The following is an 18,014-nucleotide window of genomic DNA, read 5'->3' as shown; positions in this document are numbered from 1 at the left end:
GAACAGTGCACAGTATAAGGACTTAATTATATAATCCCATGGAGCTGAGTAATTTACATAGTTAAAAAAGCCAAACAAAACAAAGCCACCTTAAGATGTGCAGTTTAAACAAAGAATTTCTGTGTTGGCCTGTACAGAGTTGAGACTGGCTTGATGTATGGTTGAAAGATCTGTGAATGTTCTTGTGAAGAAACTGCCTTGCAGTTGATGAAGTCTATTGATCATTGTCTTCAATACTGACAGTGTCCACTGCTGAGAAATTTGGTTTATTTTGAATTACTTCTAAAGGAGTTTTGGCCACCAAAATGCTTGGTGTAAAAGCTAAACAAACATTCTTCAATGTGGAGAGGGCTCATTCAGTAATGAGGATCATAAATTCCTGGTTTTTTATTGGTCCTATATTCATGGTTATCTCCATAAATAGTGACCACTTTTATTAAGCTAGTTCTGAATTTCCATGCACAGTGATGAAAAGGGAGGGAGAGATCTCAAAGTGAAATTGCTCATTTGCCTTACAGAATGTTTGATATGAAAGTTTTTTCACTGTGCAGCCTCAAATTGCCTTAAAAAACCAAAATTGGGCAAAAGGGGAGTTCTGTACACATCTGAAGGGACTGCCAGGGTTTAAACTGTGGATTTGTGGGTTTGAGTTGTGGATTCTCAATTGTCCTATGTGAGCCTGTCACAATTATTTAGCAATATATACTTTGCCAGTAGAATGTTGGGGTCAAAACTCTCATTTTCTTTGCATTCCTATCTGTAATTGGGAAACCTGTGAGCTGAACGTGCTGGGAGTCATGGGACTCTCAACCTTGCTGAACTCATAGTGCCAGAGCTAAATTCTGTTATTTGCTGTGCTTTTCACAGTAGCTTGTGCCTGTGGATTTGCTGTTCCCAGTGGGAAGCTGGACTCTGTAATTTTATATTCTTAAAGGCTCTCTTGTGTAGGTTATTTGAAGTCCTGGATGCATCTCATGCTTGAACCTCTTGCTTCTACTGGGATTTAAGGCATGGGCTGCTTTGGAAACCCAGCAGTAAAAGAAACTTCTGATCCAAATGAAACATTTAATAAACAGGATTCTCATGTTTGGAGTTCCTCAGTTAATCTAATTTGGATGTAAGGAATGGTGTTGCACTCAGGAGAGCCAGGGCTGGAAGAGCAGAGCCTGTGTGGAGGGTGATATTGGATGTGTGGGTGGATCTGGTTGGGCTCTCCACATGTTTCTGCCTGTGTGAGGTGAACTCCCTTCAAAGCTCTCTATTTTCTGTACTACATTCGGGGGAATGACTAAAAGTTTGGTTTAGATAATTTCAGGGATGCCCTGGGATACCACTGTGAATATTTTTGTTATTCTTAAGTAATCATACAGCATGATCACCTTTTTGTAGTTCATGGGAAAGAGCTTGGAAAGTCTTAACATTCTTCTAACCTTATGTTAAAGAGCACGAGGCAGGTGCATCCAGTAATTTATTTCCTAAAACATGCTGCTTGAGTTTTCAGAATGTCTTTGCAGGGTGTGGTTCCACACCATTATCTTCCAAAAGCTGAGTCTTTGTCTCAAGAAATCTGGAATTACTTTGCTTCATGTAAAGTGGAAATGGAACAGCTTTTTAGGGTTTTAGCTGTCCTTTTTCCCTCCCAGGGTCTCTTTTATGCTGATACTGACATTGGTGTAACTCTGACCCCGTTGGAGCTGCAGTTTGTGGAGACTGCATAAACCTCTCCTGAATTTTGTACAATGATTATAAAAGATTCAGTCCTGGGAAGCAGAGGAGGAGAATTGGGCCAAGCATTTCTTTGTCTCAGTGGAGTAGGAGGCTGCAGGGCTTCCCTGTTGCATCATCTTTCCCTTGTTTCAGTCCAGTGTGGAACAGGAGCTTCACAGGTTCCCCACCAGCCCATCTTTCACTTCAGCATTTGGTAGTGGTAACACCATACTGACAGCCTGCCCCTGTCTTTTATTCATTTATTTATTTTTCATTTATTTATCATTTATTGATTGATTGATTTAAAAAAAATATATTTATTCTCTGCATTATAGCCTTGCTCATCTCCCTGGTTTCCTTCTACTGACTGGGTTCAGGTATCCTCAAGTTTAGAACTGTTCATTATGGATTTTTTTTGTTTGTGGCAGACACAAAAATGACTTTGAACTTTAAATAAAGCTTAACCCCTCCCCCTAAAACAGCCCTTCAATGTTTAATCTATGTTGCTGATTTTTTTCCTCGTTTTTTTTCTGTGTTTAGATAGCAGATGTGTCAGTTGTAGGACCCAAGATTGTGCTTTTTTTGTGTGGACTTTGGAATTGCTTTGTTTTGGAGTATTTGCTAAAATGGAGCAACTTTTCCATGGAATGGTACAGTAGAATTTATTCAGAATATCACAGATTTGGACATATTTAGCCTCAGTTAGCCCAATAAATCCACTCAGCCTGTAAACTGGGGTGATAGAGTACAGAGGAGTAGGGAAAAACAAAATGTGAAGAGCTGAAAGTTGAATTTCCTGCTGAAGGCACGAATCTGTCCTCAGTGAGTATTACTTGCTTAAACAAGTTTGAAATTATAAGACTGAAGTGTTCATCACTTGGCAAAAATAATAAATACATACATATATATATAATAGGAGAGCAGTGAGGGGGAGGTACATGCTGCTGCTTGTTTAATGAGGGTGGCTTGGCCAGCCTTATTCAGATATTCCCAAGCATTCCCTCTTAAGAGAGTGTGAAAAATGTACTTTTCAGCTGCTAGCCACAGAACTAAAGCTGGCAACCAGAGGCCAAGATGAACGATTAGAATAGGGCAGGGCCTCAGCTGCTGCTCAGAGTTTTTGCAAGCAGGAGTATCTTGTCATTGAAATAGTTGTGCATGATGGGTCTTGTCCTGGGTCTGTTTGTAAAAAACTGTGCAGTGTTAGTCATGTAACAGGACTAGAATGTAGCATGTAGGGTTAAATAATTTTTAATTCATAAAAGTCATAGAAATTTAATATTTAATGCCAGCTGAGCTAGAATTGTGCTGTTTCTTGTAAGTGCAGTATGTTTAGAGTATATTTTTCTTGCCCAGGTAAACTTACAATTCAGTGTTGTTTACAACTTCAAAGATCTTTCTACAGCTGCTTGGTCTCCAGAATGGGGGTCCTGGGAAAATTACAGAGCTTCTTAAATCTTCTCAGCACATCTTGCAGTTGTTCTGCAGTTTGGCATCCCCAAGGAGGATTGCATGCTGTGCTGTCCAGCATGGAATCCCAGGAAATCTTGACCAGCTTTGTGTGAGGAGAGGACAAACTTCAGTGAAATCCCTCTACTCTCATATTAAAGATGGAGACTGCTTTTGGTCCCATACCTTGTCAAACTGGTAATGCAAGATTCTTGCTCTTTAATTAAGTACAAGTGTATTCTCCTTTTGCCATGGTGGGTATGGGTGTGGGTAGGTTTCTTCACTAACATGGACTCCAAAAATGGAGATGCCTAAAGCTACACCTAAGAAGTTGTGCTGCTGCTTTACTGTATTAGTTCCTCATCAAAATAGACTAGGCTGGGGGTGCAGGAGTGTGGTAACTCTGATTGTGAAACCCTCAGAATTCATTGATTCAGTGTGTCACTGAGAGGCTGTTGTTTTTCAGACACCCCCCAAGTACTGTAGCCTTATTCTGTGTTAAATTAATCTGTCATTCTGGAATCTTGGTGGTTGGAGTGGTACAGTATTGGAAAGGATTAGTTTGTTATCAGCTTTTCTCAACAGTTACTGCTCTGCACAAAGTAGCCATCCCAAGTTGCAAAGCCCGTTTTTCAACGATGACTAAAGTTTTCCTGATGCATATTTTAGCTGATTTGGACATTTTTCCAAGGAAAACAAGCTCTGTATGTTTCTGAATGCTTTTGTTCCTTATCTGCCCTTTCAGGGGGCGTATTCCTGTACACTGAGGAGCAGCTAAGGTGGAGCTCTTTGCATAGCCACACCACAATGAAGTGATTGGAAGCTTTTCTGCTACTGTTGCATATGAATAGATGCCAAGTTTCATGCACGTCTGAAGGCTGCTTCTGTATTTCCTGTGCTTGCTCTTGTAATGCTTCAGCTTTTGAACTTCCTTACTGAGGAGATCCACGGTGTTGCCTGAATAGAGGCAAGATTTCATAAGTATTTTTACAAAGACAAGTGAAGAAAATAGCTTCAAACTGGTATTTCAAGTTAGTGCTCAGTATGTTCATTTCTTGTTAATCCTCTGTGCCTGCTGCTAACTTGCAGGGTTTGCCCTCTCAGTTGAATATTTGGAGAATGCCCTGGGGGGAGAACCAGGTACTTTGGGAGAGTTTTCACTGGTTGATTTGATACACATCTGTAGCTTTAAAAGGGGTTTAAAAGGCTGGCATAAAAACGGGTTGTGTCTGCTCTGGTTAATTGATCATCCTGTGTGATCTGCCCTGCTTTGAACAAGCTGTGTTGCTATGTTAAGGCTGGTGCAGAGATTAACAAACTATCTGGAGAAATTAGAGATTCTGAATGCTGTGATGAGCCCAGGGCTGGTTACTCTACAGAAGATGCAGAACAAACTGCAGATTATAATAGAAGTGACTGGATGATGTTTTCTGACTTACTTAACCTCATGTTCTCTTTCCTTATTTTCTCAGACTATAGAGCAGTTCTAGGGTGCAGCTGGGGCTTGCCCACATTAGCTGTAAACAGGTTTGTAGGGACCGTGTGTTGTGTCACGTGTGACTTGTGCTCCCTGCGGTGGATGGATGCAGCTCTGGCTGCAATGGAGCAGCCTGGAAGGTTGCCCTTGGTCCCTTCAGTGCCAAGCAAGGTGTGTGACCAGGGAATGCTGGCTCTCCAGTGCTGCACAAAGATCTGCTTTTGCACCAGGCTTTCCCCTGTCCTTGTGTACATAACAGCACAGTTCTGCTGGGTTTGGGGAAAATGAGATGCTGGAGGCCAGGCAGGGAGGGCTCTGCTAGTCCAGGATGGACAGGCTGCAGGTGATGATTCCAGGGCTCTGTGCACAGGGGTTTGCAGGCTCCCACTCCAGACCTTGCTGCTGTGTGTGATGTCTGAGCAGGGATTCGTGTGGTGGCAGGAAAACCCCTCATTCTCAGAGGAGCAAGAGGCTGGATCCAGGTTTGGGCTCCAGTACTTTTACCCCCTGCACCCCAAACAGGCCATGTCTGGAATGTGTTGGTTGGATCAGGGAAGGGCAGTTACATGGAGCTGATGTGTTTCTAACTCCCTTTTCCTGCTGCTCCTGCATTCCTTTTGCCAAGCTGCCCAATCCTACCCTTCCCCACTTATGTTTCCTTGTGCTTCCGGAAGCTTCCAGCACTGAAATCTGGATTTTTGTGCTTTGTAGTTTAAGCTCAGGGAACACTGTGCATAAATTTGGACAACTCACTCAGGATGGTAACTGGAAACTCACTTATTGCCATGGAGACTTGGGCTTGCTGTATAAGCTTTTCCATTTTGCCCTTGGGCACACGTTTGGTACCTGCTGGCTGCGAGTGAGGAGTCCTTTGGCTCTTGGCTTGTCAAATGCCAGGCAGTGGATTCTGCTTGCAGCTCCAAAGTGGGCTGGGAACAGCCAGAGTTTCATTCTAGAGCAGTAACATTATGCAACTGTAAACACGTTAAAACTTAATTGCCTGTTTAGGACTGAGCAGCGTTAATGACAAAGCCTAGATAGGTCAGTCCAAGGGGGACACTTGAAGGAGACCTGCTAAAAAAAGGGGATTGAATGGTAAGAACTGCTTCAGGTTTAGTATTGATCACTGGCTGGCAGCAATATTCACTTGGGTGTTTTCATGCAGTGTTGCAGTTCTTGACAGAGGAAGATAAAACATAGTTTTTTTCAGAGAAAATACAGATTTTTGAGAGTTAACCACAGGTGGTATTAAACCTTTTCTATATCTCAGTGCCACTAGTTGGAAGGGGAGAATTTTTTTTGACTGAAAAGAAACTGAACCTCTGTTTTGGTTCTTGTGTTTTGAGTTATAAAACATCTTATGCATACACAGAAATACGAAAGGAGGCCAATACACTAATTATGTAATGAGCTCCAGTGTGTTCTCACTCTGGTGGGTAGTTAGCTCCACTTGGAAAAACAGCTACTTTGAGACTGAAAAGCCTTTCAGTGTTCCAAAACACAAGATTTTGTTATATCCATGTTTTAGTATTACTTGGAGTATTCTCTTACACTCCCCTTTAAGTTCTGGGGGTTTTAAGAACAAAAGATAAACTTGTTAAAACAGAATTAATTCTATTAATGTTTGAAATAAGTTCTATGTTTGTAGCTTAGTAATGTCAGGATGCTTGATACTTACTGGAAATTAGTTTCATGATGTGAAAAGGAAAATATTTTTCTTTGCACACTCCATGCTTATTTTTCTCTTTCCCATTAGCAAGTGCCAGAGATATGGAAAGGTTGAAAGCAATGTGTTTTACTACATGGAACAGGCAAAGCATAATCTGTGTTGGTGTTTCACTATGTTTTTTTCCAAGGTTGGATTTAATGGTGAAAACAAGTCAGTTCTCCTCAGTTTTAACTCTCAATATCCTTGAACTGTTTCATAATTTTATAGTTCTGATTCTTAGCCTAAAAAATCCCAAAACAAACCTGTGACTTTATAGATATGAAAATTTGCTTGCTAGGAACTTCCAAATATATTTGGGCTCTTGGTCACTGTCTGCTACCTAAACCCCTTGGATTTAAAGTGAAGTGAGTGTGAAATACCCTAGGAAAAAACCCTAGATATTTAAGTTTTCTTTCTTTGTTTGTTTTTTTAACTGCATATTTGCCATTTCCATGCAGTCATCATTTGAAATAGTTGTGATTTATATGTAGTACAAACATCATGATGGAAACTTCTCTCAGATCCCATTGGTTTTCACCCCTGATGTCCTGCACTTCCCCCAGTTGTTCTTTTCCTGCTCTCTTCAGATTTGTGAGTGGCATGCTTGATATTCAATCTGCAGACCAGAATGAGAACAGTAAACCAAAATATCACTTGCAGATTAAACAGATAAATTCCAATCAATATTTGAGACAGAGATGTTCTTAAAGATGTAACAGTCACAACTTCATCTTCTACTGCCTGAAGTTACTACTTTACAGCATTTAATAATATTTGATGGATTCAAAATGTTTCTCTTTTTTATTGCATATATTTTCATAATTTGTATAAATTTTCTGGCCATGTGGTTGCTTGTAATTCATGATTATTTGTGCACTCGAGTGACGATGCATTTTCTTGTGGAATAAGTTTTTTTTTGTTTGACCAAATTCCAAACAAATTTAGTTATTTATAGAGCATCCCTAATACACAATTTATATTAACAGACTTTCAGGAATTACCTCGGTTTCTTTCAAGTCTTCCCCTAGGTGAAATACTGTCTTCCTGTCATGTAGCATTTATTGGTCTGTGATGTGCTGTCTGTGAGACCTATGAATTACGTTTGTAATGAGCATGAAGGGAACCTGTTCTCTGAGAGCTGGAATGCTCCTGGATTGGGATCTTGGAGTTCCCAAGTGTGTCAGCTCAGCCAGGCTTGACAGCTCAGCCCTCATGGATCCAGCTTTTGGAAGGGTGTTTATATTGTGGCATCTAAATACTGAAGGTTGAAGGTCAGCTCTGAAGGTTGAGGTAGAAGAAATGCTCTTGCTTTAAAAATCCTGGAGCTTGGGGACAAAAAAAAAAAACCAAAAAATGAATTACTGAACAAGAACCAACTTACTTGCTCAATGGGACTTTTTGTTGAGAATATTTATTTCTGGCAGTGATGTGTTTGGAATGATTCAGTTGGGTCAGAAAGTTACTTTCTTCAGTAAACATTTCAGTTTAGTGTAGAGTATGGGTGTTTGCCAGAGTGTTCTAATCAGCAGGGAGTATTTCCCTGGTAAATTCAGCACTCTCCCACCGATCCGTGTGAGTGCTCTGAAGTGCTCATTGTGAGTTCCATTCTTGTCAGTCCCCAGTGCTGTGTATTTATTATTTTGATGGCAGCCAGAGACTGAGCAGAACTTCATTCTGCTGCTCTCAGTCCTCTCAATTAGAGAAAAGTGACACAGCTTCGTGGACAAGTGGGAAAGTCTCTCAGGATTCTTTCCTTTTTCTTTTAATTCTTTCTGTACATTCATCCAATGCCAAGGAAGAAATTATGAGACAACTGGAATTTTTTTGAGATGATAAAGGTGCAAATAGTTTCTCTGCTTTTGAACTGCTTAAGGAAATCACAAATTGTCTCCCATTGAAGGTAAGTATTAAAACTAGAAAGGACATGTCTTTTGGCAGTGTCAGCTGAAACTAAGGACGTTCAAATGTTCTTTCTTAGGCAGCTCACGGGACTCAAAGCAACTCTATTATGTCAAAACAAACAGCACTGGAGGTGTTATGCAATGGCAGCAATCCCTGGCAGTGTGTTTATGCAGCAGCAATATAAATTCCTGTGTGCACTTTTGCTCTGGGTCATCTGACAGTGTGATGGTTCATGTCACAATTGGGATCTATTTGTGCCACAATTTATATTTACACAGGAGTATGCAATGGACTGGAACTCTGTGTCCTGTAACCATCTGAGGAGTGAATAGCTTTTCTTCAAATATACAGCTGGGTTTCACGTGGGGAAGCTCATACAGATAAAAGATATCCATATATTGATGCTATGCAGTGATTTGAAGTTGAAAAAGGATGATGGAACAGTGTCTGGTAGTCCTTGCTGTGCTCTTCATCCTGTTCTCAAGAATGGATAGAGGCAGGAAAAATACAAAACTTCAGGCCAGTGTAATCTGGAGAATTGGGCAATACTGATGTTTCTAAATGTTGATGTTGGCATTTTTAGGGTTTTAAAAATTACTCTTCTTATATTATTATTAATTTGGAAGGGGAACCACACCAAAAAATACCAAGCTCTTCTCAGTATTACATAATTATCTAATCTGTAAAGATAAGTGGGGACTGCCCTTGAAAAATGGAAGCTTTGGTTTCTGGTTTACCTGAGCTCCTGTGAGAGCAGAAGGGGAGTGTGCTGCCAGTTCCCTGGGAGTCTTGGAAGCTCCCACAGGTGGGATGTTGAAGGTGCAGGAAAAGCTTGGGTGTGAGGGAGCACTCTGATGGGAAAGCTCATGACAGAGTCAGTATTTCTGTCAGCTCCAGTGAAGCTTGAAGTAGGTTTTTCCCCTCTTACCTTGCACTCAGGACCCTTTTGTAACTTGTTTTGTGTGTGTAAAAGTTCTGGTAGCTGTATTTACAGACCAGGTTGTTTTGGAAGTATCTCCTAGCCATTTTGAAAATAATAGGCCTTTTTTTTTTTTTAAGAATGCAAATGAAATACTGCAGTGAAGTGTTTATATGAATGTAATAATTAAGTGTGTTAGAGAAATAAAATAATTTACAGTTGAAAAAGGAAAATAAATGGAGATGCTTTGCAGTTTTTTGTTTATTAAGCAGGGGGACTGAAACTTTTTTCCAATGAGCAGGATTTGATTTAGGAAGAGGGATTATAGGGATGGATTCTGCATCTGTGGTGGTTGTATTGCTGTCTGTTTCACGGCAACTTTTAAAAGCTTGATATATTAGTAATTCCAGAGTTCACTCCAGGTGTATATTGTGCAATGTATTTTTGTATTTCCAGTCATGTGTATATTTTAGAATAAGGTTTACCAAATGAATATTGGAAATTGCAGTGTCTTTTGACCATGTCTCCTTATTTTAGCTGCATGTTAGAATTTGCAGATGTGCTTTGTATAATTAATTGGTTGATGTGGCCTTTTGTTTTTAAGCATGTGCATTCTGTCACTTTGACTTTTGCTGCAGAACAGCTCCATCTTAAGCGTTCACTTGATATGCAGCTGCTGGCTGATAAGCAGTGTGTCTTGCAGAGTTTGGAAAAAGCAGAGAAGCAGCAATTGTGTCTCCACTTAGCTGGATATTTGTGTTCACCTTGTCCTGCTAATCAGCAGTTCAGCTGTACAAATCCATTGTTTATTAGGCAAGGATCTTGTTTATCAGTGTTTTCCTTATTTTGGAGAACAGAAAGGAGTGTTAGTTACTAGCATTTTGATGTTTTCTTATCCAAATGCTCCTGGTGTGTTCACTGGCCACTGGAGTGACTGAAGCATATTTATTTTCACATTGTAAGTTGCATTGACAAGACATGAGGGTTGCTTTCCTGCAAGGCTCTTTTCTAAAGGATGGACTTGTTCACATTCACACTGTCAATTCTCATTTCCAGTGCAGTTCAGATTACAATTTAAATTTTTCCAGGGTACATTAAGTTATGCTTTGTGTTTGCTTCTAAATGTGGTGTATAGTTGTACCTCTTGTTCTATTCAGAGCATGCTCCCTGAGTTAACAGAACATTTAAATGTCTTTTTTATTAAGTTAAGTTTTATATTATTTTATTTTTAGTGTGGCTGTTGATAGAGAGGGGAAATGGTTTAGGCTGCAGTGGCTCTTGCAGATATTAGTACAATCGTTTCCTGACAGAAACCCCTAACTGTAGGAGGGTATTCTTCCCTACTGACTGTGTTCACTGCAGTAATAAGCATGCAGAAAGTGATGTGAGTTAGCTCCACTCCTGTTCCCTGTTGACACTTCACTCTGTACTGTTTCACTTTGGTGGGGTTTTGTTTGGTGAAATCTTGATTGAATTTGAAGGATGAGCCTTGTGAGAGCTTTGAGCCCCCAGGCTCAGCTTTCAGAAAATTCTGATTCTAATCCTCAGAGATTTCTGGCAGAACTGTAGGGAAAGGGCTGCTTCATTCCCTTTTGTGAGATTGGAAGGAAGGCTTGAATGAAATTCCTGTATTTAGCTGTAATGTGGTATATGTTAGGATTATTCATTGTTGCTCACAATTAAATACTGACTTGAAATACGTCATGTTTGTTGGTTTCCTTATTTTGCTGTGCTTAGTGCTCTGTTTTTTCATGTCTCCCTCAGCAGTTTTTTAAAAAAACCAACAAACCAAAAGTCACAAAACTAGCAACTCTTTGAAACTATAACAAAGCATGTTACAAATATGTTTTTCCTTTAGCTTACCAGGGAAACCCCAACTCAAGGCAATTATATTGCCTTGAGACACAAACAGGTTTTCAAAGTCCTGGTCAAACATCATTTGTCTTTACAGCTGGCAGCATAAAGGTTTTAAATGTTTGAGCTGAAGGTGGCTCAGTATGACTGTACAGTTGTATTGGCTTTGCACATCTCAAATGAATGCTTCAAGGAACTGTCAAGTGTTCATATGAATCCACTCTCACTGTGTGCTGATATTTGATGTGCTTATATTTCTGTCTGGTTTGTTCCAGGAATTTGCAGCACTCACAAAAGAGCTGAATGTATGCAGGGAGCAGCTGCTTGAAAGGGAAGAAGAAATTGCTGAACTGAAAGCAGAAAGGAATAACACAAGGGTCAGTTCCTTGTCTTCTCCAAGCTCACCATTGTTAAAGCATCAGCTACAGGGAGGAAAACAAATGTTGAATTTGAAAAGCTAAAAGTATTTTTTCTCCTGACACTTGTACATGAATCCCCATGGAAGTGCAGATGTGTGTGTGTTGATCAAGAGGGTTTGGCAGCTCATGCACAGCTCGAAATGCTGCTGTGCAGAATCAGGAAAAGCTTGTAAGACTGCACTGCTATCTGCCATCCAGATTTCTTGTTGTTAAAGTTTTGTAATCCTGCAGCTCTGGGATCAGAGGAGCAGAGTGGGCAGGTTGTGGTGATGTGTTTGAGCAGCTCACACTGCTAATACAGCTGAAATGTTAAAAACAGTCCTTACGCTCTATACAATATCCTTTGTCTCTGAAATTTGATATTTAGAACTCTACACTTGCTGTTCTAGGAGGCAAAGTTTTCTGCAGCTGTACAGAACAGGAATAAACATTATTCCTTTTTTTTTCCTTTTGCTTTAGCTATTACTGGAACATTTGGAGTGCCTTGTCTCCAGGCATGAGCGATCCCTCAGGATGACTGTTGTGAAGAGGCAAGCTCAGTCTCCAGCAGGAGTTTCTAGTGAAGTAGAAGTTCTCAAAGCACTAAAATCCTTATTTGAGCACCACAAAGCCCTTGATGAAAAGGTAATGAAGTATTGTACCTAACACCATTTCATCCTCTTTCCTTTGTGTGGGCCAGGCAGTTTTTGTACTGGAATTGTAGAAATCTCTGCAGTGTAACTACATTGGTATATGCTTTCCTAAATTAAAGTGCTGCACTTAACTAAAGCAAGGTGCTGTGGTTTATTCAAGCACTTCATTAATTGTGTTAATGTAAACTCAGCATGGTTCAGGAGCAGTATATTTGCTGTAGGAATGCACACAGCTGCTTACCTGTACAACCATCAGGATTTATCCTTTTGATTATCTAATAAAAGAAATAGACTAGAGAGGAATCTGCTTACACTGGGATAGAAATCTGAATTAAAAGAACTCCTCCCTTCAGTTGTGCCTGATGTTAACAGCAGGATATGCAACCGCTTAAGTTCACTGTAAATTTTGTTGCCAACTTCCAGTTTACCTGTCTTTGTGACCCTTGTATATAAAATCTGGTAAATGATTTTAAGTGGAATTTTACTTGTTCTTTCATGTTGTAAATGAGCAAACACAGTCTGTGCCTTGCAGAAGGACAAGCAAATTCTGGGTCTGTTTAGCTCTTTAGTGCCTAAACATACAGTTCATGTTGCTTACAACAGAAAAAAGGAAAAGCTAGATTATAAAATAAACATTATTTGGTTATGTTTTTGGTAGCATGTGTTGTAATTAGGACTGACTCCAGATTAAGACGGTTTCTAAGTGTAATGGAAACAGTGTCATTTATTGTCTGTAAAGGCATGGCATCAAGTAAAATTGATTTCTTTTTGACTTGAATGATTTCAAGTAATTTGAAATTACCCTTTCAGGTAAGGGAGAGATTACGAGTAGCACTTGAAAGGTGTAGCTTATTGGAAGAAGAACTAGGTACTACACATAAAGAGGTAAGTTTGTCTTAAAAGAAGACTTCATGTGTCCATTGTGGGTATTTCAGTCAATATTTGTACAGAGTAATTTAAGTTTCACTTTTACTTCTTCCTTTTGATTTCTTGCCAGATGGGATAATTATTAATTTTTAACTTAGCTGCTTTGAAAGAGCAGGAGAGGAAAAAACCAAACCTCAACCTCCTGACACCCTCTCTGCCCCCAAAAAACCCAACCAAAAAACCCCAACCAAACCAACAAAAAGAGTTCCTGTGCCTTTAAAATAAGGCTTTGCAGTGGCATAAGGTATTTGAGTGCCTGTGCCAGATTTTATTAATACATACCTGGCAGTAGAATCAGTAATTGTTGTTTTGCTCCTTTGCTTTTGCAGCTGTTCCTTATATTATTAGTGAAAAAGGAATTGGCTTGAAACATGTGTCTGTAAACTTTTATTTCAGTTAATGATTCTGAAAGAGCAAAATAATCAGAAGAAAACACTTCCAGATGGGATGCTGGATATAAATCATGAACAGGAAACTACACCAACTACAAATGGGAAGGTACAGCTATTTACTTGGCTTAGCAGACATATGGGCTTTAATCATTAACTATAACGTTTTAATTTTAAGCCATAATAAAATATTTTTGTATGATCATCTAGTTAAAAACTCATAGTTACTGAAATTTCAGCTTTTGCAGTCTGTTCAATAATAAAATTATCTTTGGGGAGGGATGTTTACAGGTGAGTAACAATTTGTTTTTCAATCTAATTTGCATCATGCTAATACACTTTTTTTCCTGTTTAATAGAGATCCTCTGATGGTTCGTTATGCCACGATGAAAACCTTGCTAAAGTGATTGAACTCCAAGACATCATAGATAAGCAAAACAAAGAGCAGACACAAATGAAGGAACGCCTCACTGCTTTGTCCAGCAGAGTAACAGAGCTGGAAGAAGATCTAGACACAGCAAGGAAAGACTTAATCAAATCTGAAGAAATGAACACAAAGTTACAGAGGGATGTACGAGAGGTGAGGAAGGAACTGTCAGGATTTGGGGAGTCACAAATGCCATTTTCATAAAATTTTAGTCTCACTGGTGCTCAGTTGAACCTTTATGTTTTTGAAAGTCTTTGGTTTGATAGATGAGAAGAAAATGGTTTTTTAGGACATGATGGGTATCTGGTTTTTGTTTAGAAGACCAAAGGGTCCTATTGTCCACTTAAAAAAAAAAATCTGTCTTCAGGATAAACCTATGACTAACTAGATATTTCATTAATAGATTGGAATTTAGCATTGCCAACTTCAGCATGTTCTGGAAGAGATGTTTGATCTTGTCATACATGCTTAGCTTATTACTCTTGCTTCCTTTTTTAAAAGATGCGCTTGGTTGAGGAATCCCTTTAATTTCAGTGGTATGGTTGACAGTTCCTGTCACTGCTGAATCCCTAATCTCCAGGGTCCCACATATCCTTATTAGATAGAAAGGGAGCTTAATTAATTCCCAGAATTCTCTGACCACCCCCAGCAAGCCAAGATTTGCTCTGTGTGTGCCATTGGAAAGTAGCAGATCTGTGGTGCAAGGTAATAAAGACCAGTGGTTTTTAATCATTAACTGTTTTAAAAAGTCATTTCTTTCCACTTCATTTTTTACTGAGAAAAATAGCCTGATTTAAAAAAAAATATTTGAAATTATTTTATTTGAAACTATCTCTCGCATTCTGACTTGTGTTGTGTGTCCTGCCCAGACTCTGGCCCAGAAGGAGGACATGGAGGAGAGGATCACCACTCTGGAGAAACGCTACCTCGCTGCACAACGTGAAGCTACATCCGTGCACGACCTCAATGATAAACTTGAAAATGAAATTGCCACTAAAGACTCCATGCACCGACAGGTTGTGGTTTCAAATGAGATGAAGTACATTTTGCTCAGCATAAAGCTAATGGAGATAATTAATGTTCATGCTGTGCTCAAGCACTTTGCTTTTAGGGAGATAAATATCAGCTGTAATGTGCTGTTATTAGTGATTGTTTTTCAGGAGCTGGAGTCATACATTGCAGAGATTTTTACCCTGGGAATAAAGATGAGACAGCTTTACTGGGAAGGGGAAATGATTTTGAGAAATTTAGTGCACTTTATCTTGGGCAGCAGGGCTGTTGTCCCTATTAATTGTGGATTTTAAAGTTACTGTATGTGTATCTAAGCATCTTTAGTTTTGTGGGTGAAAATTACTCATTCTGAGCTAAACTTTTAAGATTTGCATAGTGTGTAGTGGTTTTTACAGACTATTGCCTTAGTGGGAGAGGAAGTTTGAGAAATGCTTGACATAAAATAGCCCAGCTTTATAAGCCAGAAATGGCTCTTTAGCCAACCACGTTCTAACTAATCACTTCTCTAACCCTCCACACTTGCTGGCCATGACCCTGTGCAGAGTGAAGATAAGAACAGGCAACTGCAAGAGCGACTGGAACTGGCTGAGCAGAAGCTGCAGCAGACCCTGAGAAAAGCTGAGACATTGCCAGAGGTGGAGGCTGAGCTGGCACAGAGAGTGGCAGCACTTACAAAGGTGAGGTGGTGGCACAGTGTCCTCCAGACTCCCTCCTCCACTGGTGTCCCACTGCAGGAAATCTGTTCCTTGTGTTGGTTTGGTTACATTTGATTTCCAGTTTTCCAAATTTTTTACGGAAAATGTTTATTTCCTACTTTTTTTCCATTCATCTCTCTGAAGACACTCTGATTTACTCTTTCTTTTTTTTTTTTAATTTTTAATCTCTTTTTAAAGTTTCTGCTCTTTGGAACTCAAGTGGGTTTTCTGTTAACTCTTCTACATCATAAAAATATCTCCCTGAATTATTATTTTGGTACTTTTTATGAAAATTATTCAATAATAGGCATAGAGTCTTCTAAACATGAACCTAAATTCCTTACACTGCTAAGTGAAGCAAGTGGGGAGAGAGAGAAGTTGTGGTACTACCAAATACCAGGATTTTTAGAGGGCTGCAAATGGAGTAATGAAATCTAAAGAATTATATTTAATTAACCACAAATGAGCCTTTTCAAGTATGTGTGTGCATGTTTTCTTTCAAAGCCTTAGTTTCATTTTTTCCCTGTTATCTTTCCTGTCCCTAACTGGCTCTGTAGTCTGACCTTTTGTCTCCTGGGAGCTCTGCTGCTAAAGATGCTAAAGTTTTGGAACTTGCCACCAAGCTTAGGAAGGTAGAATTTGTATCTCAGTCCTTGTCTCTGCTTGCTGCTTTTTGCTTTGCCATGATTACTAACAAAGGGTCCCATCGTCCAGGCTAGTGAGGAGAAGCTGAAAGTGCACTCAGTCTTGACTCTTTTTTTTTTTGTTTGTTTTGTTTTGTTTTATTTCTTGGGAATATGAATGATCTTTGCTGTTGCAAGCTTGTTTGCAAATAGTAGTAGTTGATTCATGATGGTACTTAGGGGTGTGAGGTTTCATCATTTTGCCACTTCCCATCTGAACTCTTGCAAGGTCCTTTTGGTGACAGAAAAGCATCTGTTCTGCATTGTCCTTTATCATAAATGGCAGTTGTGCAAAGCATGTTAGAAATATTCCTGTGCCTCAGTGTTTCTGTGCTTTTGGAGCCTATAAAACCCACCCAAATTCTAATTTTGCTCTCAAATTGACAGGCTGAGGAGAGACACGGCAATATCGAGGAGCGGCTGAGACAGATGGAGGCACAGCTTGAAGAGAAGAATCAAGAACTGCAAAGGGTACTGCACATCATTTTGACAAAGATAAAAAGCTGAAAGCAAGAACCTAATCCTCTTTGTTTCTCAGCTTTAAAATAAAGCTAGAGTTTAGGCTGGCTGCTAGTGAGTCACTGTACTGTGGCTAACCTTAAATCTCAAGGAGAATGTGCTGAAAGTCTCCAATAAAAGTTTGAAGAAACTTGGTGAATTAAATGACCATGGAAAAATTGGTTCCTGGATTACAGATAATGGAATCCATTCTGAATTGTGCCTTTTAATTTTTTTTTTTTAGTGTAGGCTTGGATTTTTGAACTTCTGATCTTGGGTCACTTATTGAAGACTGAAGTGTCCCTTAGATTCCCTTTACAGAGCCCTGGAGGCGCATGCAGTGTTCCTTTGCATGTGTGAAAATATTGCTGTTAAAAAAAATGCATTTGGATTAAAGAAAGCTTGCTGCCTTCATAACCTGGAAATTGTTAGAGATATTGCAAATCTGAAGTTTTTTCAGCAGCTTCTTTGTATCTCAGGCTAGACAGAGAGAGAAGATGAATGAAGAGCATAATAAACGTTTGTCAGAAACTGTTGATAAGCTCCTGTCTGAATCCAATGAAAGGCTCCAGCTTCATCTCAAGGAGAGGATGGCTGCCCTGGAAGACAAGGTAACATTCCAGTAATGAATGTGTAATTCTGTCATGATTTGTGCCTTTTGCAGCATGTCCGAAACTTCAGCAAATAAACACAAACCCCTTATTAGTAAGTAGTTGCTGTTAAGGCTCTTTTTTAGTGTGGATTTTGAAAAACCTTAAAAATAATTTTTGAGATTGTCCCTGGGCACTGCACGGGGGTGTTGAGAAGGCAGCTTTTAAGAAGCTTTATCCTTCATTTGCCTGGTGCAGGTTGCATAAATAGGCTCATCCAGTGTAATACAGGAAGCCTAAAGCATTGGAGCTTTGACCTTTCCAGTTCAGTTTCTTTGTTTCCCACTGCTTTTGGCTGTAGCAATTCCTCTGCGTCATTGTGGGATTCCTGCAATTTGCTTTTCTTCTCAGGTAGCTCATTTTGGGACTGGTTATATGCATGTAAATGAGCTTTTCCTGCACTGTCAGTGCATGTATTGGAGCTTTCCCTGCACTCAATTCATCTCTTCTGACACACTTTTCACTCCTTCTCTTCCCTTCTGCTTTTGGATCTAGATCCTTTTGGATTATTCTTCCATGCACAGCTTGAAGTTAGATCCCTTATTCTTCATCCAGCAAAGCAATGTCTTCTAAAGTGGCACTTTGCTTGGTGCTGACTTTGAGTTGCTTGGTCTTGGATTAAAATATATTTGGTTTCTTTTACTAGAGGGTGAAATGACCATCTGGG

The 18,014-nt window shown here is 39.6% G+C and overlaps 1 protein-coding gene across 8 annotated transcripts in view; it reads left to right on the top strand.

The window, feature by feature from the left end:
* PPFIA1 (PTPRF interacting protein alpha 1) overlaps positions 1–18,014 on the top strand; it is a 53,834-nt gene that overhangs the window by 9,897 nt on the left and 25,923 nt on the right. For 6 of the 8 annotated variants that reach the window (XM_064715502.1, XM_064715503.1, XM_064715505.1 and 3 more), the window contains 10 exons: positions 11,292–11,393; positions 11,895–12,059; positions 12,878–12,952; positions 13,391–13,492; positions 13,742–13,963; positions 14,680–14,826; positions 15,364–15,498; positions 16,074–16,148; positions 16,587–16,670; positions 17,177–17,308. In XM_064715502.1, coding sequence (XP_064571572.1) covers positions 11,292–11,393; positions 11,895–12,059; positions 12,878–12,952; positions 13,391–13,492; positions 13,742–13,963; positions 14,680–14,826; positions 15,364–15,498; positions 16,074–16,148; positions 16,587–16,670; positions 17,177–17,308 — 1,239 coding nt within the window. The remainder of the gene's footprint in view (positions 1–11,291; positions 11,394–11,894; positions 12,060–12,877; positions 12,953–13,390; positions 13,493–13,741; positions 13,964–14,679; positions 14,827–15,363; positions 15,499–16,073; positions 16,149–16,586; positions 16,671–17,176; positions 17,309–18,014) is intronic. The other 2 variants (XM_064715506.1, XM_064715504.1) reach the window with 1 other exon arrangement.

This window comes from Zonotrichia leucophrys, chromosome 5, assembly GCF_028769735.1.
Source record: "Zonotrichia leucophrys gambelii isolate GWCS_2022_RI chromosome 5, RI_Zleu_2.0, whole genome shotgun sequence".
Lineage (NCBI taxonomy): Eukaryota > Metazoa > Chordata > Aves > Passeriformes > Passerellidae > Zonotrichia > Zonotrichia leucophrys.
The sequence above is the reverse complement of the archived record's forward strand: the minus strand, read 5'-3'. Positions and strand labels throughout refer to the sequence as shown.